We start from the raw sequence: 27,717 nt of genomic DNA, 5'->3' as shown, positions 1-27,717 counted from the left end.
TATTGGACTATTTGGAAGGGTTGTCATACCATAATGGAAGATCATTGACCCAACCAATTTGTCTTCTCCAATGATAATAAATTCAATTATTCTTTCTTATAATATAGGAAGATCTTTTTCTTTCTTATAGGAAGATAGTCAGCACCCACCAGATGTACTCTGGTAGCATATGAGACAAAGGAAAGAGAGGGAATTCTTTCATAATCCCAGCCGGCAATCAGCTTCTGGTTTTAGGGATGTGAATTAGTGTCCTCGTGACTCTAATCTGGCAAATAAAACTATGAATGCTGTTTCAATTGATGTAAATATCAAGTCTTCTTCATAATTTTGCTCACCCATTTAGTTTACTAATATCTCATATTAGTGGATTTCAGATTTTGATTATATACAGGAGAGATTTTCCTTTGAAATGGGTGTTTGTTTTCAATATCACTCCTGCTCTAAGATTGATGAACCGAGCAGAGGGCAGCACCAGACTAATATCACTAATTGTTCTGTGCTTCTTCTGACCCCATTTAGGATGTAATCCATCAACTTGAAGTTTGCAAGTGGTGCCCACAATCATAAAAGATAGGATAAGTTGGCAGCTCGACAGTGGGAATCCTTTTCTGCACTGGAGTTTCTCCTATGTTATTTTGCTTGCAGTCTCCTCATGGAATGTAGTGCTGAGTAGCAGACCTGAAGTTCTTTAAACTTGCTTGGGTGATGGTGCGTGTCTGTGACCCCAGCCTTTTCCCCCTGTTCTTCATCATAATGAAAGGGTGCTAGGGGACCCTAATGTCTTCACCAGAGAAAGATCACCTGGAGACTTGTGTGCCTCCAGGGAATTTTGTTTTTTTCTTGAGCACACCCACAAGAGAGAAAATAGAATTATTTTACAGGGAAAACCTTGTCCTTTTACCATACTTACCAAGTCTCTGTTGCTCCTAGGAAAAATACAGGAGCTTTCAGTGGGGTCTACACTGCTCTGCCTTACTGGATACAAAGATTCATGCCCATGGAGCTCTGGGAAAGGCAGGGTCTCAGGAAAGGAAGACATGGTCCTAGGAAGACTTAACTGCATTGATAAGTGGAAAGAGTCTTGCATGGGGGAGAGTCATTGGACAACCCCAGTCCTTCCTATGCTGATTGTATGCTTTTGTCATTATTGCTTTCCTCTGAAAGGTTTCTTTTAAGGAAGTTAACCAAATTGAGTGTTTTACTGGAGAGACGAATTTTAAATTCCGTGTCTTCCTTCTGTATCCTGTCGTATGAATGTGACTAAGCATTTTCTCAGCTTTCCAAACTGTTGCTAGGCACTGAGCGGATGCTCTCCTGATGCTTTCTGAGTCAGTTCTTGAGTTTTCAGAACCTGTGCAAAAACTGTTTGGTTTCTCATGATTTGCACCACCTTGAAAGTAATTAATTATATTAGTTGTAACCTACCAATGAGTTTACCAGTTTTTGTTTAATTAAATTCTGCTGAAATGTGTCAAAGTCTTCCCATCTTAATAAAGAATCTAAATAATTAGTTAGCACATTTTGCCATGTTTAATTAACCTTCTAGATCATTGAAGAGTAGGTTCTAACAATTGCAGCATAACTATCAAACCCTGGGGCTTTCCACTATTAACTATCCTCTGTTCTAATAAAGATTCATTTATTACCATTTTTTTGTTTTTCTTATCTGGATAGTTTTAATTCAAAGCAGGGGTTTGTCTCAACTCCCACTCCACTGCAATCTTCCAGACAAAAATGAAGTTTTTTACTTTTCTTTTAGATAGCTCTTCTACAAGGAGCAGTTAGAGGGTGAAAAGTGAAAATATTCGCTTCTTAATTAACACCAATTTGATATGTCATTTATTCCTTCTTCAGCTAATACCGCACCCCATCTTGAGCTGATTTTTTTTTCTGGAAAATATACTGTCTTAGAAAATAGTATTTGCATGCCTGCTGTTAGTTTTGTTTAGCATCACAACATCTGGAAGGGTAATTTATACAGTCATGTCTTTGCAAGCACTAAGATACTACAGAGGACAGATGAAGTCAACTGCAGGCTCTAGCCAGCAGCAGTATACCCCGGCAGGAACGTTGTTTGCTCACAGTAACAGTGAACAGCATCTCTTTGGTTTTGTGACTCCTTCCCCTAGATAATAATCTTCTTTTCTTCCAGTGTGCATGCCTGTGCAGATTTTCTCTTGCTCCTTCTTGCTTTCCCTATCTGTGCTCTTATCCTATGAAACAGCTGTGTCCTTTTAAACATTTGCAGGCATTCCGCATACTGCAGATCCACATTGTGGAAGCGGCTGGAGAGATTTGTGCTGCTTCTCAGTCCTGGGTAATGCAACAGGACCCAAAAGCAAAAGATACCACAGTCCATGTGTGATACAGAAAGCTGGATTATGTTGCCTTTTTTCTGGCTGGGGGTGATGGTTTTGTTCTTCCTTTCCTTGTCTGTTTCTTTTTGCTTGAATCCAAGTGCTGGAGCCAAGGAGAGGAAAAAAAAAAAAAGGAGGAAAGAAAAGCCCTTTGCTCTGCAGTGTTGATTGCTGAGCCCCCATGAAGGGCTGCTTAAGAAGCCATGTGTGCTTGGTGCACTTTCTGCATCTTTGATAAACCTGAATCATGGACACAGCAGAAACTAAATTCGTGGTGCCTTGCACCACAATAGTGTAAACTTCTCCTGTTTTTTCCACAATGGCTATACTGAAGGTTTAGTAATAAGAGCTGTTTTCTGTCTGGTCTTTGCAAAGAACTCCTACAAGTGCTGGTAATCATTCTATAAGACCACCAGGAGTATCATGCTGAACAGTGTGAAAAATCACTCCCGAGTACTGTGACCCCTTAGCACTGGTGAGGTAAGACTGCATTCATCACTGCTTTGCTGGTTTATATTCTTTGGCTGTGCCTGCTGCAGTAGATGAACTGTGCCTCGGACTGTTCTTTGGCGCTGAGGCCAGCTGGCACCAGAGTGGTCAATGCTCATACCGTTAAACTTTCTACCTTTCAGAGCAGGGTGGCCATATCCAAATTGTCTGTTGGAAACATCCAAGCTAACTCCGAGCTTTTGCTAACTCCTGGACTGTGTCTGAGTATTATTTGGTAGAATATTAGCTAACTTGAGCCAAACCATTCCAGAGACTGTTTCAGTGATTTAATAGTGTAGATGATCAATTACTAGTGCTTGGGAGCATTCCCTGGCACGATTAATTTACTGGCGTAAACATAGCCCCTATGTCCTGAGATCTTGCTAATTTGAATTTTATGGTAAGTTACTTATCGCAATATATGTACATTTGGACAGGAAATTGTAAGTTTGAGTATGAAATATATAGAGAAATCTTGATTTAAAAGATTTTGGCTGAATTATAAACCATTTTGCTAGATATCTAGAGCATTGTTTTTAAAATTAAGTGTAACATGAATTAATAAGATTCAGCAGGGCTGTATTTCATTAGGAGTGGCTTTTCTTTTCCTTTCCTTTCCTGGAAAAGGAACCACTTGACAGGTTTGGAATCACTTCATCCTCAAGTTGGTTGGATTTTTTTTTACTTGTTCAAAGTCCAAGATACTGTGCTGTGGAAGCTCCCACCCAGTTTTGGTGTACCTTGATTAATGTGATACAACATTGTGACAGCTGGGCAGAAATACCCACCATTCATCCTTGCAGGATAACTTGCCAAGCCACAGGGATGGTGCTGTGGGCGCATTTAGCTGCCCCTGGACTGTGCTTCGAAGGTGGTGGTCCAGCTTGCCTAGAATCTGGATCACCTAATCATCCAGATTAAGAACATGGTCTGAACTCAGAAGCTTACTTGTGACCCATCTGTATTTGCTTCCTGCATTGCCTTCCCATGGATGCCAGCGAGGGTGAGGGCGAAGGAAGGCATATCTCACCTCAAAATGCAGTCAGATTTTAGAAACTTTCCCAGGTAGCTCTTGTACCTTTTGATCAGAGCTGACATGTGTGGTTCACTTGCATTCAGGTATGTTTAAGCATAGATTTACAAATGTGTTTCTTTAAGCTGGCCATTCCCATGTGGTGCTATAGAGAATGCTGATTAAATGATCATAAGGTGTTCAAGGAAACATTTTATGCAAGCATTTTGTTGGGATACTGTCAGGCTGTCTGGAGGAGATGGAAGAGATTCTCCACCTGCTTACACAGAAGAGGAGAGCAATGTAAGGACCAGAACCTGGAGAGGTGCCAAAACATTGAATCATGTGGCTAATTTTGAAGTACTCTTGAATAAAGCTAATGTGTCAGTGAGTTCCTAGACTAGAATTTATTTCTGTGGGAATAATTAATCTAAGTGCATTAATATTGGCGTGTGGGGTTTTTACATGACTTCCTGATCGTTTGACTCGATATCTCTTTTGTGTTGATAGTAGCATAGCTACAAGGGGCTTGTATCCAAAATGCTGTGGAGAGACTTCTGAGGCTCTTCTAGTGCTTCAGCTATTACTATGCCGCTCGTCCACCAGCACCTTTGATACTGCTGGGTAAGACCTTGAGTATGTCACTGAAGAATAGCTGTGAGCAGGTTGAAAGCTCGTGGGTAAGAATTAGAGACAGAGGCAACAAAGGAACATTGTGGTTGATGTCTACTGCAGGCCACCTGATCAAGGGGAGCCTATAAATTTTAATTGCCCCTCTACTCCACTCTGGTGAGACCCCACTGGGAGTACTGCACCCAGCTCCGGAGCCCCCAACACAGGAAAGACATGGACCTGCTGGAGCTAGTCCAGAGGAGGACCACAAAAACAATCAGAGGCATGGAACACCTCTCCTATGAAGAAGGGCTGGGGTTGTTCAGCCTGGAGGAGAGAAGGCTCCAGGGAAACTTTATTGCAGCCTGTCAGTACTTAAAGGGGGCTTGTAAGAAAGATGGGGACAAACTTTTTAATAAGGCCTGAAGAGATAGGGCAAGGGATAATAATTTTAAACTGAAAGAGAGTAGATTTAGACTAGATGTAAGGAAGACATTTTTTACAATGAGGGTGGTAGAAGAGGTTGCCCAGAGAGGTGGTAGATGCCTCATCCCTGGAAACATTCAAGGTCAGGTTGGATGGTTGGGCTCTGAGCAACCTGATCTAGTTGATGATGTCCCTGCTTATTGCGGGGCTGTGGTGAGTGTGTGTGTGGACCATATGACTTTTAAAGGTCCCTTCCAACCCAAACTATTCTATGATTCTGTGTCACAGTGCTCTGGGGGCTAGGGTGGAAGGGCATAAGAGGTATTCTTGATCATGCCAGTCAGGTGGGATTGGCTGCATGGCAGCCCCTAGTTGTGAAGCTGGTGTTGCAGGGGAGGCAGTGGTTTTCATGGACCTTCTTGGAGGAATGAAAAATGCTGGGGAGAGAAGGGATCCACCTGACAAAGTGGGGCAAGAGCATGTTTGTCAACAGGTACCATAATCTGGTTGGGAGGGAGGGTGACCTAGCCTTTGCTTTGGAACAAGTGACAAGCGAGTTCAGAGGTTATGGTTAGGGACTTACAGAGGACTTACACTGCTCCAGCATCTACTGTAAGGGTAACATGGTTCAGTGCAAGTAATCCAAGAGATTTTTGAAACGTATCAAAAATAACTTCTTGACACAAGTGTTCAGTGAGCCTCTGAAGGGAGGCAGTCTGCTGAATCTGTGACTCACAAACGGGTTTAAGACCAGTTTGGAACTGGTCAGTTCTTCCATGAAGGTTTAGGAGGTTAATGCTTTAGCAGCATTAGCCATGAAATCGTGGAGTTTAAGAACTGGAGAGAAATTAAGGTGAACATTAGAATTACAACCCTGAACTTCAGGAGAACAAATTTTGGCTTGCTCAAGGATCTGCTTGGCAGGATTCTATGGGACCACTGCCATGAACAATAGAAGAGCGCAGGAGACCTGCTTGATCTTTGAGGATATAAGGATACAAGAGGGGACCATGCAAAAGCCTTGCAAAAGTCAATTTAAGCAACATCTACTACTCTCCCCTCCTCCATGGAGCCAGGCCTGCGGCTCAGTGGGGCAGGAGACCTTGTTGCAATGGATACAGAGAAGTCTGAGATAAATTAATTACTGCTTTGCCTCAGGTTTTCCACAGATTGGCTAATAACCTGAATATTGTTGCGGGGTCGTCTTCATGTTTCCTGTGTTCTCCAACAATTTGCCTCAGGGCAGCAATGGCATTGGAGTACAAGGGTTCATATATGGCTCTTGATACCTTTTGTGCCTGCTGCCCATGCACCATATGCCAGACCTTGTCATGGTGTGCTGTGACCATTGGTCAATCGGTATGAGTATGGTTATGCAAGTGAAATAGATGAGCCCTTGTTTAATTCAAATAATTTATCATTAAAATGATAAAAAATATATTAAAAAAATTACTAACCAAACCACTACTTCAACAACGTCAACAGCAAGTCACGCAGCACACACTGTGCACACATCGCATTCTTGACACGCTACTGTTACATGTTCCCTAAGGCTCATGCCACAGCCGCACCAAGGAAGTCATGTCCCTGCGCATCCGTCCTGACTGCCGACTGGGCAAAAAGGCACCCAAGTTGCCTCAAATCACTGATAAGTTGGAGTCTGCCGTCTGGGGTAAAATTCAGGGTACAGCACATAGCTTACCCCATCCTGCATCTGGGGAGAAAGATGGAGGCTACAGAACTTCTGCACAGTAGTTCAGCTTACTGGTAGCTCTATCTCCAGGGTCTGTGGAGGCTCTTCGCCAGTTTGCTTTTCTGTGCTGGCCTTACAAAGCCAGCATCTTGCACTAAGCATTACACAGGTTGCCTTGTCAGACATTTCTTACGTGACCTCAGATAACTGCATTCGGTCATTACCCCTTTCACCTACTGATGGTGGTTGTCTCATGTTACTTTGGGTGCTAGTTTCCAGGCAGAGTTGTTCACTTGTTTGTTTTAGTTTTGGCTCACTACCGTCACTAGTCTCCAGGCAAACCTTGTTTACTTCCTTCTACCAATCACCCTCAGTTCCTCTTGGTTACAGCTAAAAGTTTTAAAGATTGCTATGCACACGCTTGTCTCTGGTGCAAGGGAAGGCTGTGTGAGTTTACAGACAAGACAGAAGGCACTGTTAGCAAGTTTGCAGATGCGGCTAGGTAGGCTAACAGGCAGGGCTGCTCTTCAGAGGGACCTCAACAGGCTGGAGGTGTGAGCTGGCAGAAACCTTATGAAGCAAAGGCAGATGTGAGTCCTGCATCTGGAGCAGCATAGCCCTGTGCGACACCGTGAGCTAGAGAGCAGCTGTGCAGGAAACACCCTGGGAAGAGGTGGAAAGAACACCTTCACTCCAAAGAAAAGAATGGGATGGCAAGCGTCTTACTGCTGTCTCAGACACCTTCCAGGAGGTAGAAAGGGTGAACCCAGATTCTTTGTATTCTCTGTGCCGGTACAACAGGCAATGAACAGAAGGTGCAGCGAGACATTCTGACTAGATATTTTCACCAAAAAAACCTGTACTGTGAGGATTCTCACACACTGGAACAGGTTGCATCCTATCACTAGAGAGATTCAAAACTGATCAAGGCCATGACAAAGTTGGCCCTGCTTTGAAGTGGGGGGCTTGGAGTGGACCAGAGCTCCCTTCCAGCCTAAATTATTCAGTGATTCAAAGAGTCTTCATGACTCTTTAAGTTTCAGATCATTTTCTCTGAACAGTGTAATGGAAGCTCATAGGTTGTGAATTCTGTATGTCCCGACAGCGACCTCTGCATCTGAGGCTGATGTCTTTTAAGAGAACTTGATCTTGTTCGTGAAAACCAGACAAGTTCCAGCTTGTGCTGCTGTAACTGAATAAAACTGTCTTCTTACAGGGTTCACACCACTTTTAGCACTTTGGATTAATTATATGGCTGCTATCCTAATGGAAGCAGCCAGAGTAGGTAATTGAAGACTTATTGAAATAAATTAGATAAATGGTAGCAGAAGCAGGTTTGTGCTTTAAAGGTCAGAGGAAAGCCATTTTTAAAATCCAGCTGTAAAACTCCCCCAAATACACTGAAATTTACTGTACATTTATATTGACCAAACTATATTTTAGGAAACGTTAAAAGACAAAACTGTGAATCCTGTTGCAGCAAAAAATCCCATTCTTTATTTCTTAGATTGAGTCCACTGTATTCCTACTTGATTTTTGTTGAGTTTAAGGGATCCATGATAAATTATTTTTAACTGAGCACTTAATGCCTGAAGTATTTTAGGAGAATTCATCAATTCATGTCACTAAAAAACCATGCTGCAGAACTTCAGTTTCATGTCATAGAGTTGGTGCCTTTACACATTTTTCTGGTACTAAAGTTCTTCTGAAAATGGAAATATTTTTAATGTAATCAATTCTTACAATAATGCTTCTGGTTCCCATGGTTGGTAAAAAGATCAATAAATTATTTTTTGCTATTTCAAGAAGCACAGGTCTGTGGATCCTCATTCAATGAAAGCTGGAAATATGCAGAAAGCCATATAGCAGGTGCACTTTAAAGTCACTAAATCATGACTGGATTGCAGGGGATGTAGGAGTTGCTGCCAGTTTCAGTAGAATGCTTTTCTTGACCACCATTACTGTAATTTAATTTTCAGTTTCTCCAGATATTGTATTTTTTTAGATCTTCTTAAATCCGAGAGTCAAATACTAATTATATTCCTAGCTCTGCCCCTGTTTTAACCACAACCAAAGAGAATATATCGCAGCTGGTAATTCAGCTAGATTGTATGTAACTCTGAATATCAAGGTCAGTTCATGCCCTGCTTCTCTGTGATATTCTGTCCTCTCTCTTTTTTTGTGGACATCAGAAATAAATCAGTAATGGCCTGATACTTAGTACAGTGATGGCTTGTAGTACAGCATCACAGATTTGCTGGGTTTTATTTTGCAGTTGCTGGCTTTAATAATTAAGGGGAATAATATCATGATGAGGTTTAAAGGCTTTAAAACCCTCACTTGTCTCTCATCCAGGAACATAATCAGCTTCTTAAATATATTATTGCTGATAGAATTTATAGTTCTTTTGTTATAATACTTTTGGCCCTTGAGACTAATTAATCAAGTCTGAAATGCATGTGCTTAATTTTGGTGAGCCAGAGTGATGAGAAATACATAATCAGCCACTTCATTGAAGTGTGTATATTATGGTTCGGTGACTAATTTTCTGGTCAGTGAATCATAACCTTATGTCTCTTTTTTTGTATTTAAACACTTCAGATTATGATAGTTCTTGTATTTAAAGTCATTCTAGACATAAAGATCTAATTCATGCTTAGCATTTTAATAATTGCCTCCGCTTTACGGTTTTCTAAGGGAAATATTTATTAATCTCTCTTAAAATTATAAATTTATAATTTATGGCTTACTTTAGTTACAAGTTAAACATAATTATATGCAGCATGGTATTCTTAAGGTCATGGAATGTAACACGACAAAAGGTTTGGTTTAGTTTGTAAAAACTGTAATTGTTGGCTATGTAGTATTCCATTTTATAAATTTACAACTCTTTATCTAGAACTGACATCAACTGTAGATTAAATTCTTCGAAGTATATATTTTCAGACACCTTGGAAATATCTCACTTTAAAGCAGTAAGTTGTAGGAAGATAAAATATTCCTTAGGTATTTCTATTTTGGAAAACGTTTGCATTAAACTTTGTCATTGCTTTGAGGCTTTTAGTCATGTATCATCTAACAGCTTCAGGTATCATTGAGCAACTTCATTTTAACATATAATTCAAGCCTTGGGAGTCACATCACTACAAACTGTGAGTGGCTTTGGCATGAGAAGAAAAAATCAATTAATAAGCTTTTACATCTTCATGTCCTACCTAAACTTGTTTGTCTGTGTGAAAATGTTATTGCATTGCAGTCTAATGTGTCAAAACCACTCCTAAATAATCAGGAGTTACCAGACTTCAGGAGCATTACATATTGTCTGTCCTAGGTTTTCAGTGTACAAAAATGATTGTAGGAAGCATTTCGAGTCTCTTATTTCCCAGGGGTGGTGAATTATCAGGCAGAGGGCAGGAGGTAATATGGTATTTGCATCAGTTTGTGTGGTTCCATAATTTACCACATGGATGATCTCCCTCATGTGTTTACAAATGCGATGCTTTCTCTACTATGCATAAGTAATACACTCATGCATAATGTTGATTCAAATGTCGAAAATAGAAGGCGTTTTCCCCATATTTTCTTTCAATTTGTTTTTACATTAGAGGAGACAAATACGTAGCAAATACAGATCGAATCCTTTTTTACTTCACGTAGTAATATCAAAAGTTCATTGTTCCTCCCAGTTGAGACTGAAAACATGGCTGGTTTAGCCTTTGTAATACTTGGCTCTAAAATTAAAATCAGAGGAAACAGGATCCGACTATGAGTCAGTATGCAGAACAGATGAAGTATAGTGCCATGAAGAAACATTCTTTTTCCTTCAGCCCAACAAGGTTTTTATCATTACTGAGAACCAATGTCGTATTTCGTAATAGTAGGATATGAGTGCCAGACTGATCTGTTTTGATCAGGATTAAAATGCTGATGTTATTTCCTTCATTTTGTTCTAGTTTCTGCTGTATTTTCTATAAATGTTTTTAAACTAAGACACTTTCTTGCAAATTATTTTCAGAGCCCCTTGTGTCGTTATTTCAAATGGAGTCACTCATTCTCACCTTTCAATTACTTTTGGAAGTAATTGCTGACTTGGATATTTTGATGATGTTGAAATAATCTCCAAATTATATTTCTTTCTGTAGTGCCTGACTTCATAGAGTCTGACAAATTGTTTGGCATAGGAAATGGACTCCGGGTCATTCACTCATGGGAAGTTGGCTTACACGTGGATACCAAATCCCAAATGACTTTAACAGTGATAGGCAGTACTAATGAAAATCATTTTCTTTCCTGGGATACAGTGATACGCAGTACTGATGAAAATAATTTTCTTACATGGATTATAATGCACATTTCTACTTCTCATTCCAATAATAAATTAAATTCATCATTTGAGCCAAATGTTGTGGAAACAACTAATTTACCTTATGCAGTATCTCACTGTCATCTGACTGTGCTTTTCAGCTCTGCATAATACTTTTTTCACCTGTAATTACCTAATTGTCTTTCTAGCCTGCCAAGAAAATGCTCCTTCAGCTTGACATCTTTAAAGTGTGCTTTTAAGCAGCAGTTTACAGTGTGTTGGTACTCTATAACGGGTGTTTATCGTAAATACCATAGATAGCAAAATCTAATTATGGTTATGCCACTGAAAAAAAGTGTTACAATCCAAGTCAATTCTGAATCTCACTTGCAAGATTGGGAAGCAGTCTTGTGAGGCACTTCCCTTGTCTTTTATTAAGCCTAAGAAATGTGCTCCCAGTGTTCAGCAATAGCTAACAGTGGGGAAAAATGCTTCTTAGCAACAGAAGTTCACGAAATGAAAGATTTAAATGTGGCTTAAAATTAGGGAAATAGTGTCTGTCAGATTTAAAAATGTGGAAATAAGTTATCTGTTCTAGGCAGGAGGAAGGCAAATATAAAAGCTCAGAAATATCTTCTAAGTCAAGATGGAGAAAGAAGTTACTCTGGTGTATGTTCCTTTCACTATGAGCTGCCAGAAGCGTGTCTATCCTTTTACCGTGCATCTGGTCTTCTGTAGGCTTCTGGGAAATACATTGCTTTTAAGGGAATGGAAATGCTGACACATCTTTTAAAAATTGCCTCTCTCTAGATCTGTGTCTGTAAAGTTCAAACTCAGAGAATCTTTTTTACTAAATTTGGGAGTGAAGGCTTTAGTGGTCACTTCTTACCCCCCTGCTGTAAATTCGGCCATGGTCTGATCACTCCTAGTCTTGCACACAGTGCCCTTCTGGCAAACGTCATCCACAGAACACATTTAAAATAATCACAGCCATGTATCTTTGGAGAAGGCGGCTACCCTCTATACAAGACAGAGCTAAAAGTCTAGAACTTTGGTAAAACAATAAGAGTAATATTTTTTCACTAATGTTTTGTATAGGTTTGTAATTGGACGAGAAAAACCGGGACAAGTGAGTGAGGTTGCGCAGCTGATTAGCCAAACTCTAGAACAAGAACGCCGCCAGAGAGAGCTGCTGGAGCAGCATTATGCACAGTATGATGCAGATGATGATGAGGTAACAGACTGTCTAGCATTTCACTATTTGGTGTTTTTTAATGTTCTGCTTTCTGTTCCTAATTCCTTCTTTTTAATTGTCACTCAGAGGTCAGCTTCTGGCCCTCTCCATTACCTCTGCTGCTGATTTTTAAAGATTTTGATGATGAATCTTACCTGAAGAACAAAGTTACTGAAAAGCTTTTCAGCATGGATTTAAAATATCTGTTTTGTTCCAGAAGAGCAAATACCGAATTGGTCGGTCGATGCTTCTGCAATCATTGGCCTTCCTCTGAAGGCATATGCTTTTCTGAAATAAGGGAATAAAGTTGGTTTGCTTGTGCACTGAAACATTATTTTTTTGTTAAAAGTGGTAAAAGTCACCTGCTAAGTTTTAGGGGGTTGAGGAAGTTTTAGACCTTTTTTTTTTTTTTCCTGGAAGAATCAATATTCTTCTTAATTCAAAACGTTAAGAAATTTTCTGAAAATTCCAGGTGAGACCCCTCCTTCCACACACTGCTTTCTTTTTCTATGTGAACAGATATTCCACAGGATAGAGAATTAACCTACCTTGTCTAAAGCATGTATTGATGTTCACAGTTAGTGCCTGATGTCCCAATACAAAGGTTTTGAAACTATCAACTTTATGTAATAAATTTTCCATCATTTTTTTCCATTCTCTAAAAATTCCTAATATGCCCAAATACCAAGATACTTGGAAAGATTAATGAGAGAACTTTTTCAGAGACTATTGTCTGTGTTACTCCCTAGATTAGCTGCTGGGTTAAGGTAAAAGGCAGTTGTTGTAACAAACTGCTACCACATAGCCCAAGCATACCACCTTCATTCTGCATTATCTTGAATAATATTAATTGAAATGCCAGACTCCATATATTAGTAGTGTGTTTCCATCCTGGGCCAGATTTTTTATTTTATTTGTGGAAGGAGACAATAGAGAAGGGGAGAGAGAGAATTCATGCTCTGCATTTATTTCAGTTTAGTTTCCTTTAGGTCCTGAGTCAAGGCTTCTAAACAGTGAAACAGAGAAAAAAATACTCTGAGATAAAATCAGGAAAGACCTGGATTTTGAAACACACTGTTAAACTAGCAAGAGGTCAGAACAATCAGAAGTGTCCCAGACGACTAAGTAAAAATCCTATCTAGCTCCAGTGATGTGTTCGCTTACTTTAATTTCCACTGATATAAAAATAAAAATATTCTCATATGTTTTAGAATGAATCCTGTAATAGGTGCATGTTTAACTCATATAAATAAAAGTTGTACTCGTCTGATTGGGAATACGTATGGATGTGTGCCTGTGCGGGACCATGAAGGCTAGAAGATCCAGATTCTCTCTGTTCCCTCCTCAAATTATAGAAAATGCAAGTCTTCTAACTTCTGTTTAGTCTAGAATTAAAATTCAAGATCTTGACTAATTTTGTGAAGGAACTCTATCATCTCCTCAAAAAACAAACAAAAGACAATTCCCCCTAGCCTTTGGAACAAGAGACTACTTACAACTCATCACAGTGCACTGTAGACAACAGGGTTTAAAGACCTGTGATACCATTTTATGGTAAGCATAGTCTGATAGCTTTCATATTGGTAGGAGAGATGTGTCCTAAACACCAGGTGCTCCAATCCTTCTCACTGTGTACTGGCACGTAGAGGGACGTGTGGCTGAAGGCAGACCTGTGTGAGTAATTGATGCATTACACCTTTTACCTGGAGGATGCATCCACCTGCAAAAGATCTCAAAGGTTTGTGTTGCTTACCTTCATGCATCACACAGATGTCGTAACTCAAGATCTGGCAATAAAGAAAACGTTGAAACCATATAGATCAATACTGATCCTGGCAGTACCTCAACCTTCAGTAAGGATTGTTGCTGTGCTGATGCTGACAGTGACACTTCTGTACTGATGACCATGCAAGTGTTTCTTAGCACAATAGTGAGAGAGGACAGGGATGAGTGTGTATCAGATACTTTTTGTGATGTGTCTTGCGGTCTTTACAATTCAGTGGTTACAAACTCTTAGGCCCTGTTCACTGCATAAATGTTTAACACAAAAAACCTAAATGCACGAAGTGTTTTCTATTGGTAGTGCCTTTGGATGATAGAAAATAAGATTGGCCAAGTAATTAACAGAATTAAAGGCATCTTTTCTTATCGTAGTGCTACATTGAGGATGACAACCACCTCTGTGACCATGACATGTGCGTTCTGGACATTAGCATTTGCAGTGCAAAGGGGAATTTTATGCAGTAAGCGAGGAAAGGAGGAGGAAGAAAGGAAAAGACATCTACAAGGGGAGATCCAGAGTATCATCAAAGATCTCTTTTGGAAGGAGAAGGAATTAGGCTTTAGAACAAATGCAGTTCTCAAAAACTGCATTGAGATCATTGAAGGTCATACCCATTTCCTACTGGATGCCATTTATATATTTGGGAGGGGCGTGATAAACCTTATTCTCATTCTGGAGTGTAGTTACTAAAGTTTGCAACGAGACATGTTCCCTTTCTTACTTAACAAACTTACCAGAAGTAGATTTTATTGGGAACCTGCAGCAACCCTGAATTTTGTTTTTATCACCTGCCCATGTCATCCGAGTAAACTCACATACCTTGCACCATTCGCAGGCAATTGAGACTATGGAAGGTGTGATCTAATGCACATTAGACACAGTTCAAATATATTTTTGGTCACTGTAGGCACTTCTACTCTATTTACCGTCAAATGCAAGCATTACTACTTTGAGCTCACCTTGCTTTGTGAGGGCAAACATGGCTGGGTTTATGTTGCTATATGCCAGACACCACTGCCAGCCTAGCCTTCTTTGGGTCTGGTAAGCAGGGCATCTTTTGGGCAACAAAACCTCAATTTACACTGGCTGAGTGAATATCCACAAATGTACAAAAAACTCTACCCTTTCAAGTCCATTTCCTCAAAGTGATAGTGTTTCTGACTGCATGTTCTTCAGGAATATTTGGATTGCCAACGTAAGGAGCTTCGTGCTGAGGTGGCACAGAATTATACAGGAGTTGCTCAGTCTTAGAGCTATCAAACTTTCATACAGTTCTTGAAATACAGTAACATGGATCTCCAGCTACAATGCTGAATAAATAAACAAGAAAATGATCTTTACTGAACCCTCCATTGAGGCTGTCAAATTCCGAGCCTCAGAGACTTTATCACAAAGACAGCAATAACTTATCAGATTTCTGGAGCAGGAAATTGGTGATCTGTGTTTGAGTCCTGGGGTCACTGCACCTGACTGTGTTTGCTAGAGCTGGTCAAATCACAGGAAGAGAGCATGTGCCAGGCATGTGCAAGTCCTGGTGTTTTGTCTTGCTGTGCCACCAGCTGGCTGGATTTCCTCTGCTTTGAAAATTAGGACAGTCTTCATCATAGCCCAAACAGCATCTGGCTATTTTGGAAGGATCCAAGTTCTTTAAAATAGCAGCATTATGGAGACAATTTTGACTTCTGCCAGCCAGTGTGCACTGGACTTGAGTCAGATGCTAAATTAGAGAGGCATGTTTTAGTCTGCTGTAACTTCTTATTCCATTGCCTTGCAGGAATGTTACATGACAGTTATTTGTTGGGAAAGATTCACAGTAATACACATAGTGTTTCCAAATTACTATATAAGTAGTCCTGAAAGAAACATCAATTGCTATATAAATGCCCTGTGTCCCTGCACTTCAGAATCTGCTGTTATCATGGACTGCAGGTCATCACAAGGTTGCAGGATCCTTTCAGGTGCTCCTTCATTTAAGTCTCTGCATGACAACACAAGAATCTTGTGCAGAACTGACGAACACTAAAAGAAAAGGGATGCCCACAATGGGGTCCATGCAAAAACAAGCAGGATAAACGTGCAACAGCTCACAATTTGTTGTTAAGCTCCCACGAGCCAAGGAGAGCCAGTACTATCAGTTATTTCTCAAGTACTACTTACTATAGGCAGTGTTGGCATTTCCTAATGAGCCTGTGCTATCTCCAATAAATCTGGGAGAGTATGTTGTTTCAGGTCCTGCCTCTAGAGAGGCAGCTGCAGAGTTTACTCATCACCAGTTCATCTAGCTCCCTAAAATCCTACATCCTTCAAATTTATTGAATCCTGTCAGAAAACGAAACTCAAAAGCTTTGGAGTAGGCACTGTCTTTGTGTTTCCTACTTACTGTGTTAAGTATGACCCGAACCTGTATCCCTGACTGAATCCTTTTCACTTCCCCATGTTAACACAGTGTTCTGTGCACATTTTAGTCAAATTCTGCCATTCTTGGACTTTTGATTTGAACATAGTATTATCTTCTTCACATTCTACAGTGAATGGCAGAAGTCATGTAAAGCAGGTGACCTGTTCCCTGAAGCCTGCGTATGGTAGTGCAGGATGAGAAATTAGTAACATATTGCAGAATTCTAGTCACTCTGTGGCCATGGACAAGTAGATTTATGCAAGTGATATTTTAATTTATTGTAATATCACTAATAGTCTTTTGAATATTTTTTCATTTTTAATTCACATTTATCAGAATATTCTGAGAGCAAAGCAACATTAGAACCACTGAAGAAAATCTTGACACACGTGAAAAGAAAAATATTGCAATGATGTGCTTGAATGTCTAACACCTAAAGAACACGTTTGTTAAATGTCTTTCAGAGAGTACAGTTTTTCCAACGTCATTAATAAGAAGCACTCCTGTAAAAGCGATGATTGATACTATACCATTGTATTTTTCTTTGCTCTTTTGAAAGAATTAAGTATAAACCATCCAATTTATGAAATTAAGCGGTAGGCTTGGGTTTTTTTATAGTTCTTCAAATGGTGTTCCCTGATTGTGGGAGAGTTTCAGCACAAACAAAAGATTTAGCTTGATGCAGCCTTTGTTATGGTGATTTGGGGAAGGTCTGTCTGCATTATCCTGGCTGGTGCTGCCGCTCCTTCTTCCTGCTTTGGAGTTTTAGGCCCATTTTAAGAATTTACAAGGCAGATAAACAATGTGAGTAACACATTTTCCCCTTTAAAGTGGGAAATTGCAGTTCATGTTTATAAAGATAATTTCATGCTATTCGTTGTGATAGCATACAGCAAAATTGAATGGCTAATATCAGAAGATATTGCTGTGGATGGGATAAGCCTAAGCCCTAGGTGCTACTGAAGTGAGAAATAGCTCTTTTGCATGGATGAATTTTGCTCACCAATACAGAATGAAGAGTCCAAGATTTTCTTTCAGGAGCATGTAAGTTTTCATTGACTATTGAGTAAAAAAATATTCTTGCTGTTGACAGCTAAGAAAACAAAATGTATTGCAAGAAACCTCAGGCAGCTACAACAACAACTAGCTTACTGGCACGTGGTCTGAACAGGTTCTGGTAGCTTCATGTGAAACAAAAGCCAGCAGAAGTAATTTTTGGGGGAAAGTATGTTTCATGTAGTTTATGGCATGTATTTCCTTAAAGCACACATCGGTTCTTTTGAACCTGTAATTTGTGTTTCATGTGATTGTAAGATCGGATTCCTTTCTTTTGAAGACGAAAGCAGAAGTCCCATTTATTTCTGTGTTCTGTAATGTGTTTGTGTCATCCTGCTGTCTTGTTTACCTGAGCAAACTACAATGCTTTGCTTTGATGACTACTTCTTGCATTAATTGACGCAAAAATGACTGTGCCCATCAACACCCATTATGTAAAATTTGAGGCAAGATTTTCCTTTGTGTTTGTTTTAAGCTGTCTGATGTCCTTCTTCAAACACTCTGGCTCCTGAGGCCAATAGAATATTGCTGGCTCTTGAGTTTTTCCCCAGTATAACTTAGTCCTTCATATGTGTTCGTTTTTCTTTTTGTATGAAGCACTTCTTTTTAGTTTAAGTCTTTGAAGGAGGCAGTTTTAACTAAACTCATCTGGTTTATTCTTCTACCGAAATTGGTAAATATAATTAGGATTTTGCATTAAATTAATATAAACCTTTAAAATGCATGTGTAGCTCAGCAGTTCTGGTTTTTTACATAAACCGCGCATGGGTTTGCTAGTTAACAATCCTATTTCTGCCTCTTCTTTGCATGCTTCAGAGATTTCCGTGCCACTGCTGATGGACCTGCCAAGATGTTTTTTTCATGTAGAAATGATAGCTATGTATCGCCTTACAGATTTTTCAGGGATAATGACTGTAAAATTGGCAGTACATGGGTTGTGCTAATATTTTGTCCCCACAATAATTCATTTCATTCAAACCTTGCTAGGATTTCAGAGTTAGTTGTTCCACTTCTCATCACCCTGATGGTGTGTGGAGGTGGTTATATGCTCCTGGAAAAAGCCAGGAGAGTTAGCAGCCTAATTTTCTGTTTAGACAGTAGCTGCAGGGCATAAAATAGAAAGAGAAGCTACTACAAGTGTAGCACAACAGAAGATTTTGTGTGTGCGTGTGATATCTAGACATACAAAATGATAAATTTAATTTCAGGTGTTGTTTTGTTTAGCTGTAATGCTGACATGCCTGAGAATGCCAGTGAGATGGATTGTGTGTTCTTTGCTTCTGTTTAAATAAGGAAAAAGGAAACAAAACCAGCTGTTAACTTTGTTGAAGACTACTGAGGTTCTTAGTACATATAAAGTATGTAAAATAAATGTTTACTGTTTATTTCATTGGAGGATATGTAACTATTTATAGAGACAGAGATACCTCTCCTAAGAAATGGCTTGCATTAACAGTGACATTTAAAGTATGGATGGGTTGTGCATGTTGGTGGCTTTTTGATAGTCCTTTTAACATCAGAAGATTTTACGAAATCATTCTGTGCTTCCTCTGTGTTTTGATTGTCTTTGTTTTTTAAAACTTTAGTGGTTTTCAAAAAGGAGCATATAGATTTTTCATGATCTTTAAAGGTCCCTTCTAATCCAAACCAGTCTATGATTCTATGACTCTGTGTGCTATTTATCCACTAAATGGTGATATATTATTGCAAGTGTATCACCCTGTTGTTGGATGCATACATATCTTTTCTGTCTCTGTGTACTTGTGCACCTAGTCTTAACATGCTTCCATGCACTGCTTTTAGTTGAGAGGCTTACATAAGCCTAAACAACAGCTGGGAAACTAAATTAAGGTAGAAGCTGAGATTTGAACTGTTGTTTGGAAATCTGACTTCTTAGCTGCTGTTCTGAAAAAATTTTTTGACAAAAAATGACACCAATAGATAATCCCAGCACTACTGGGAATATACTTCTGATAATAGTATTATGTGCCTTTATCTCAGGAACTGGAAGTTCATGAACAAAACCTTGATTAGTTCTGTTAAAATTTTGGTGTTTGGTGTATAAACATGAGAAGGGCTGCACCCCTTCCCCCGCCCTTCCTTTTCCATGTATTTATTGAGTCCCAGGCTTTATAAATCCAGATGTGGCCCTGAGGGAAATGTTTGCTTTATAATATGTTTGCATGCTCATTTGCATAGCCAGCAGGCTGTTTGTGATCCTTACATGACGTGCTCCAGCTTCCAGAGGGATCCCAGCTGAAGCGAAGTGGTACCCAGCCACCTTAGGCATGGGGAGAGATGAGCACAGCTGTATGTGCAAAAGGCTGTCTAGGAAACTTGCAAGCTTTTCCTTTTCAATATTATTGTTTTATGTCATTTAATCTTGAGATACTGCTTATAGCTTATGGTTTTTTTTAATTCTGTTTTGTCAGCAAATTGTTCACATCTCATGGTTTACCAGCCCAAGAAACACCCGCATTCTCTGTTTAAAAATGGCTAGAAGCAGCTCCTTATTCAGGGAGAAAATCCAGTAAACTCTGACTTCTGTCTCTGAACTTGTCTCACACTGGGCTTCGTTTTCCTACTGTTGTCTTTCTGTGTGGGTGTGACTTTTCTACCGTTAATTTGTTTATAAAGAACAAACCAATGGATTTTCAGGTCGACATGGAGTATCACTGGAGAATTACTTCCTCCAGGTGGCTTACAAAAGACTAATCAAGATCCTGTCGGTCCTATTTTGCTTTTATTTCTCTCTGGAAAAGATTCTTTGTGAAATCTGAGATAAATTTGGAGAGGTCTTCCTACGGGAAGGAGGCCTCGATTAGAAAAGGGTGAAAACCACTGAAATATAGAGCCAGTAATGCTCAAGCCCTAAATTCTTAGTGCTCAAGACACTCCTCTCTTTCAATGTTCTGAAATGCTACTGTGGAGTTTTATTTTGTCTGGTAGAATTCATAAGGATTGGGATTATAGCTAAAGGAAAAGATAAGCTTTTTTGTATGCAGTATGCTGTGCTTGCACAGTAGGTTAATTACTCTTTGAACAGTCTCTGCCTAATAAGAGGATAACTGGAATTTCTTAAATGCTATAAAATTAAGACAGGGGAATATGCTACAGATGAAGAAGATGAAGACGTGGGACCTGTCCTTCCGGGAGGTGACATGGCTATTGAAGTGTTCGATCTCCCTGAAAATGATGACATGTTCTCCCCCAGTGATGTGGACACCAGCAAGCTTGCTCACAAATTCAAAGAGGTAAGTTAGAAATCAGAAAATACTCCTGCAGTGTCTCAGTGGAATTAGATTTCTAGTTATCTCATTGCTCAGTGCTTGTTTTTTCTCTTGAAAACTGGATTTGATTTCTAGCTGTTTGTATACTCGGTCCTTCTGAATGAGTCGAGAAGTTCTGCTTAAAAAGAGTGGAACTGTTCTTCGGAGTTGTTTTAGCATCAGCTTTCAGGTGACTGTTGCATTGATGGAGGATAATGTATAATTTAAGTTTCCAGCACAGAAGTTACTTTGCCTCAGCACGTAGTTTGCATTTTTTGACCCCAGGAAGACAAAGTACAAGTTAATTCATTATTAGCAGATTGGGGTTTTGGGGGGTTTTTTGGGGGTTTGGGGTTGGTTTTTTTTGTAAGATTCCAGTCAAAAGCTATCAGGAAAACCAAACAGCAAATGCTAAATTTTGTTGAAAAGGGACATATGGAGCTCATCCTATACCATTACACAGCAACTCATCAATGTACAGCAGTGTCATATGTTTGCCCATGTGTTTAGAAAGATGCTGTATTGGGGAAGCAGGCATATTTCAAGCTGGTGTTTTACCAAACTCTGTGGTTACAAAGTTTATATAGCTTGCACTGATACTAACTGGGGCTTGAATTGGTGGTGTTCATTGTAATCATTGAGTTCACATAACTTAAAGTACTGAGAAACGTTTCTTCTGTATTTTAGGCTGTGCTTTTGATCTAATTTTTCTCTTGAGCTTTCCTGAATTCTGATGCAAATAAAGACAATGAAACAATTGGATTTATCCAAGCCCATGGTAATAGGCTGTGATGACAATAAAGACCATTTTTCTTTTTAAATACAAGAAGATGGAAGGGGTGAAAATAGCCAGAACCTCACAGGAGATTTGAGCAGCAGAACCCTGGCCCAGAAAGGAGTTCTAAAATATGGAAGCTCCCTTTTTATCCTTCTTCCCCAGTCCTCTCCCTTTCCCCTTCCCTCCACTCAAACCAGATATTTTATCTTCTATAAAGATATGTTGCTACTACTCTTTAGTGAGAGTAATATATGGAAAGTAATCAGTCATTGACTTTCCCTTTTCTGCTGAGACTCTTTTCAGCCTTTGGATGCCTACTGTTATTCATAGTTGTTTCTTGAAGTTTTTCACTTAACTTAAATGATAATTTTCTCACTCCATATTTCAAGTTCCAGGCTCTTAGGCAAATTAGCAGAACAGTCTACTTGATTTTCTAATCCTATGCGTCACATATAGTGATACTTTCTCAAAGCAGTGGCAAGATGCTACCATTCTGATTGTGCCCCTGTACCAAGGCTATGCAGGTGCAGTGACGGGCAGGACACTCACCTTTGAATAAATACCTTGTAAAACTATGCTTGAGTACAGTTACCATCAACTTGGGCTATTTCCATATTTGAGCATGTCCAAACTGATTTGAAGCTGTTTGCAGACCTGTCTGATGTAATGGCCTCAAGACGTTGGTGTAGAGATCAAAAGAAGGGACTTTGGGATCCCCCAGTTTAAGTGCAGATGAGAGCCTGAGAAGAAACATTAAATGCTTCTTCATGAGTGGACTCTTTTTCACTAACCCACGCGGTTACCGCTGTTATGAGCATCCCACTTTTGTTTCGTTGATTGTATTTAACAGTACACAGCTGCATTTTGTTGGCTGCTACGGAGTGAGTACATGTATTTTTCTTGGTATTTGCCCTGAATTCTTTCAACACTAGAAGACTTGTTCACGATCAGGCTGTACAAGCCCACACAGTGTTTTCTGGAATTATATTTAAAGAATAACTGTTCTTTGTTGTTCTTACTCCAGAGATTAATGAAAGTATTGAACAAGTGGGTTGGGCATAATCTTTAAGCATAATAGTTTGACCTAATTAGTTGAATTCAGTCTTTGCAGTGAAAAATGTGCTCATGTACTTTGAGAGCACTCTTGTTTGAAATGCCTTGCTTTTGGAATGAAAGTGAGAAGAGAGATGGGCATTCCTGGGTGAATCACTGTCTTCTGCAAGTCTTGTTTTCCTGGCTGTAAAACAGGAAAATGGGTCTGATTTTCCTTAACTGCTTTGAGAGAAAGAGCTAGAAGCTTTATTTTAGCTGTGATGATTGAACAGAGACAAGATCTGTAGGAAGAAGGGACATCTTATGTAAGAATTAGGTATTATATTCCATGTCTCAATAAAATATATGTATTATTATTATCATCATCGTCATTAAAAATATTTAATTACTATCTAAAAGTTGTCATGGAGATTATTAGATTGTATTTTCTTTCCCAGTGCGCTCTGGATATTTTAACATCTGCTGGCTTTTTATCCCATTCTACCTTTTGCAGTCTTAGATTAATTCAATCCATTTTCTCTATATATATTATTTTTTTATGAAAAGTTGTATTTTTAAAGAAAATTAATCAGCTTTTTAAGACATCTTTGAAAAGGAAGTGTGCCAAAAATTATTCACAATGTCTTCGTTAAAATGAAGCCTTCACAGTTTTATGTTGACTTAGAAAATGTAAAAATACAAAATGGTATCTGCCAAGAATTTGGCATTATATGGGACATGGAATAAGGTATTTCTGCACTTCTATTAGTACACTTGTGTAAAAATTTTTAACAATGGACTCCAGATTTGCTTGCCAAACAGTTGACCTTGCCTGTTGTTCAGTCTAAACCATAAATGTGTTATTTCTCATCTATTCTGCGAGCATAATTAGTTATTTAAAAAAAAGAAAAAAAGGAAAAAAGTAGACGTCCAGCTCCACATTTGTCTGTTCAGCAGGAAAGTGTCTTTCTTCTTCTGCCTCAGTGGGATCTGCTGTACCATGTACTGATTCAATGATCTGACTGGGTGCTCAGTATTAATTTTATTTTAACTTAATAACAGAGAGTATAAAAATAACTGTTAAAACCATCTGTACCTGAGCAGATTGTCATTTATGCAACAATTTGGAGTTTATTTGTATGTAATAATAAGATGTTTAAGTGCTGCTTATAAGTTTGTGGGTTTTAGAAGAGATGGGCATGGACTGTAAGCGGGTAGCTTAAGGCTTTTTTATTTCATTATTAACTCTGCAAAGAGCAAAGTCTAGCTCATCCATCCTTCCCCTGATTTTATCTTACTCCAAAACAATGATGTAGCAGAACTAAGCAAAGGCCTGGGCACTTTATAAACACCATAACATTTTGAGATGGTTCTTTCATAATTTTTCACTACTAGCAGAAATGGAATGATGAGAAAAAAGAGTTCTCAGTCTCTGAAAATTGCAGATCAGAGGTTGGATTTTGTGAGCTCAGAAATTGCAGGTAACCTCTTGCAAATGCTAATTAAAGTATCTCCTTAGTTTCCTCTACTATGTATAATTAAAAAAAGGTATATATTTTTCTCAGCTTCCTGGTCTGCTGGGTCGAGTAGCACCACTGGCCACTTCTTGCCATTAACACCAGCTCCAGGGCTGCCGAATGCCCTGTTCCCAGCTGCACTGGTGTCTCTCTACCTGGGACCAGTAACCCTGCTTGCATGCGGCACTGCCTCAGGAACCCTGTGTGATCCATGGGTTAGCTGCGTGCTCGGGTCAGGTTCGGTCTGGCCCCATGCATGTTCCAACCTGCTGGTGTGCCTGGTGTGTCTCCACATTCTACATGTTTCTGCAAGCTGTTATAGTCAGTGACTGGTTTCATTTGAAATTAAATCTTATATCTGTTTTCACTGAGCACTTGAAGATTTGTTATACTTCTCAGTGCAAAGTCAAAAAGTGAGTGTAAGTAACAGATGATTCTGGGGACGAGAACTGCTTACAGTCTCCTGTGGAGACAGTGACCAAGAAATGAGCGGTGGAAAGAAGATTCCTAAACTGTTCCTCAGGTGGAACTGGTTACATCAGTGCCTCCTTTATTCCTTCCAGAATAAATTCAGTAATTCTCCGCTAGAAAGGACTAGGATTATTCACCAGATCAGTTAAGGCTGATTTGCAGACCAAACTGCGTCTGAGAGAGTGCATTTCTTATGCCACAAGAAGTGCACTCAAGAGGCTTCATGAAAAGGCAGTTTCAAAAGTAGCTTGGCCTTTCTCAAAGATACTTGTGCCGATCGGGTATGTGATGGCTCCTGTTATTTTGAAAATTACTCCTCTACTCCAGAAGAACTTCCCTTTTGAATTATTTGTACGTTTTTTTTACTAACAGCCTGGTCTTCAAGAATGTAGTCATTGCTTCACCAGAGATTATAGTTTCTGGTTCAGTACAACTCCCTCACGTACTCCATTAGCTCACCGTAAACTATTCCCAAAGGCTTCCGTTAGTCTTGTAAGAGAAGTAACCCCCATGTAAAACATGCTTTTCCGTAACTATTCCTGGTATTCATAAATAATGAACGAAGTTTGTCTCCACTACCGTGCTAGCTCAGGCTGTCATTCAGGGTTTGCTCTTGCCCTCAACCCAACACACGCATACCACTGATTCAGATTAAACAGTGTTTTAGATTTAAGGTTTTGGGGCCTGTGAGAAGTTTGTCCATGCTGCCTGCCTTAAGTGATAAAGCATCAGGGATTTGGGTGCAGACCAGTTTTGGGTGCACATGCATGATCATTTCCATTTGGATTAGGGTTTGCTGTTGAAGCTGTGGCTCAATTCATACTTCAGAGTGTTCTTGGAGCCCATGAATAGCAGACTGTCGGGGTGAAACTAAAGATGTTTCAGGACGTTGCCTAATACACTCAAAGAGCTAATGAATATTCAGTCCACAAGATCACACTAATGTAGGTTAGTCCAAAACAAATGCCCCTGGAAAATGTGCAGGTGGATGCCAGGTCCTCAGCACCAGCCCTTTCACTGTACAGATCCGCTGTTAATGTGGCATGCTGCTTGGTAATGTAAATACAACCTTTAGCACAGTGCCTGGGATGTTAATCTACTTGCAATCATTTTGTGTGCTTGAATGCCATTTCCTGTTTTTTACCGTTTCCCGTGTAACTGCTCTCAGTTGAGATAGCTAGCTTGAGCAGAATAACTCCAGCTAATGGTGGAGAAGGATAGCATCAGTTTACCTTTTTTCTTGCATGAAATAAACGTGTGGAATCTTCCCTCAAGGTTCTGCTGACTTCTTGAGTTGTTAAATCACTTATTTCCCTATTTGCTTTTTTGTAACGTGCCTGCTTTAATCAATGCAGTGGGACTTTATAACAGCACTGGGAGGTATTTCACATTCACATGAGAGGAGAGCAGTGCCCAGCAGGATAACATCTATTTTTTTTTAAGCATAAGACATTAGGTTTTGCTAAACAGATTGGATGTTCTGATTTGAAATTATGAGTGGTTAGACGGCATCCTATCTTTAATTAGGTTGCACAGACTGAGTCATTTTGCAAGCTAGACATTTTAATTTACAATCTACTGCACTGCAGCACTCTTCAAGGCCTTCTGCTATGTAATAAGGTATTCAACTTGCAGCACAGGCTTTAAAAATACTGGAGTACTCTCTGTGACTTCACTTGTTTATTTTATATTTTCAATTTTAGTTGCAAATCAAACATGCGGTTACCGAAGCTGAAATTCAGAAGCTGAAGACGAAGGTAAGAATCAATATACAGTTAATACACACTGGTTTTTTTCCTCTCATGCAAAATCAGATCTGAAGACATGTATCTTTATGTGGGTGGAGAAGTCAACATCCTTATTAAAGGCTGATTAAGAAGCACAGCGGCTCAGCTAAATCTTGTCTTGGTGTATATTCTCTATTCAAAGTTTCAAGTAAAATCTTAAGTGCTGCTATTAAAAGAAACTGCCAACTTGTGTAGCTTCAATTAAACATACATTTTAAGGAGTATTATAATGACTAAATGGCAGATTTCTAGTTTTACAATTCTAATGCATATTCTCAGGTTTCTACATTATATTTGGACTGAATATTCAAGTCTAAGTTAGTAGGGTTTTTATTTACCGGTGGTATTAAAGTATTCTGTTTATGTTTCTGACATTTTTTGTAAAAAAACTAATTTATTTAAAGGTATTTAATAAAAATTACTTTTTTATATAGAGAAGAAAAAGAGCTGTTTAATATTGCTGCAGTTCTTTTTTAAAGATACTCTAGAAAGCAAAAGCTTACGAGTTTAACAGAAAATACCATCTCACAATTGGTTGCTATTTGTTAGATTAAATTTGCTATAGCAATAAAAATAAATTGTATTTTCTGTACTAGAATAGCCTTTATGGGAAGTCAACTGATAATTCAGGTGTTGAGTAATATTAGGTTTTATAATGACATCCTTCTCTTTGAGTTTGAGTATATTATAAAGGAAATAAAAAGAAGACAGAGAGAAAATAGTACTTCAGAAAAATATTTTAGATGATTACTTCTCTCTAGCAACTATTTGCACTCACTGTGTCTTTTGCATAATGTTTATCAAATCTGCATAAATTACTGTTTAAAAAAAATCCAGATTGCAACTGTTTTCTGTAAGGACAATTTCTGTCGTGCTGTTTCAGTTCAGAAAGTCAGAAATCTTTTCTTGCTCTGCTTTCCAGTTCCAATCTAGCAGAGCCGCACGGTCAATCCCTTGGGATTGTGCCACACCCCATTGACTTATGGCGATGATGCGTGGGTGTAAACATTCATCTGTGCAAATCCATTTGCAAGATTAGGGTTAATGTGCCTTTTTGTGTTGGACTTCTTTACCTAATGTTTTGAATAGAGCCAAAGAAAACGTGGCTAGTTTAGGTACATTACTAAGAAAACTGCAAACAAGTTATTTTCTTTTTGTGTGCATCATCCTAGGTGCTAGCAGAACTCCCTAGAGCAAATTAAACAGTCTTGATAAGTAAACAAGGATGTTAAGGCATTTTTTTGTTTTCCATAAATTCTAGGAGCTAAAATATACAAGTTGCTGAACAACCCTACCCATATCCAGCACCAAACATTCAAACCTGCAACTAGCTTCAGCTGGGAAGTGAGAAGCCTAACACAAAAAAAATCTAACAAAAAAAAAAACTAGCAAAGGAGCTAAGGTTTATTATAAACACAGCAGTAAAATTTGGGCTTCTCTAAGGTCACTTGCAAAAAGTCGTTGGACTTCATTGGTGCCAAATAGTGGAACTCACAGTGG

The 27,717-nt window shown here is 39.1% G+C and overlaps 1 protein-coding gene across 6 annotated transcripts in view; it reads left to right on the top strand.

Moving 5' to 3' along the window:
* Positions 1 to 27,717, top strand: part of PPP1R9A (protein phosphatase 1 regulatory subunit 9A) — a 188,794-nt gene that overhangs the window by 128,623 nt on the left and 32,454 nt on the right. For all 6 annotated transcript variants that reach the window (XM_064444586.1, XM_064444585.1, XM_064444584.1 and 3 more), the window contains 3 exons: positions 11,991 to 12,126; positions 20,462 to 20,617; positions 26,134 to 26,187. In XM_064444586.1, the coding sequence (XP_064300656.1) occupies positions 11,991 to 12,126; positions 20,462 to 20,617; positions 26,134 to 26,187 (346 nt within the window). The remainder of the gene's footprint in view (positions 1 to 11,990; positions 12,127 to 20,461; positions 20,618 to 26,133; positions 26,188 to 27,717) is intronic.

This window comes from Phalacrocorax carbo, chromosome 2 (assembly GCF_963921805.1).
Source record: "Phalacrocorax carbo chromosome 2, bPhaCar2.1, whole genome shotgun sequence".
NCBI lineage: Eukaryota > Metazoa > Chordata > Aves > Suliformes > Phalacrocoracidae > Phalacrocorax > Phalacrocorax carbo.
The sequence above is the reverse complement of the archived record's forward strand: the minus strand, read 5'-3'. Positions and strand labels throughout refer to the sequence as shown.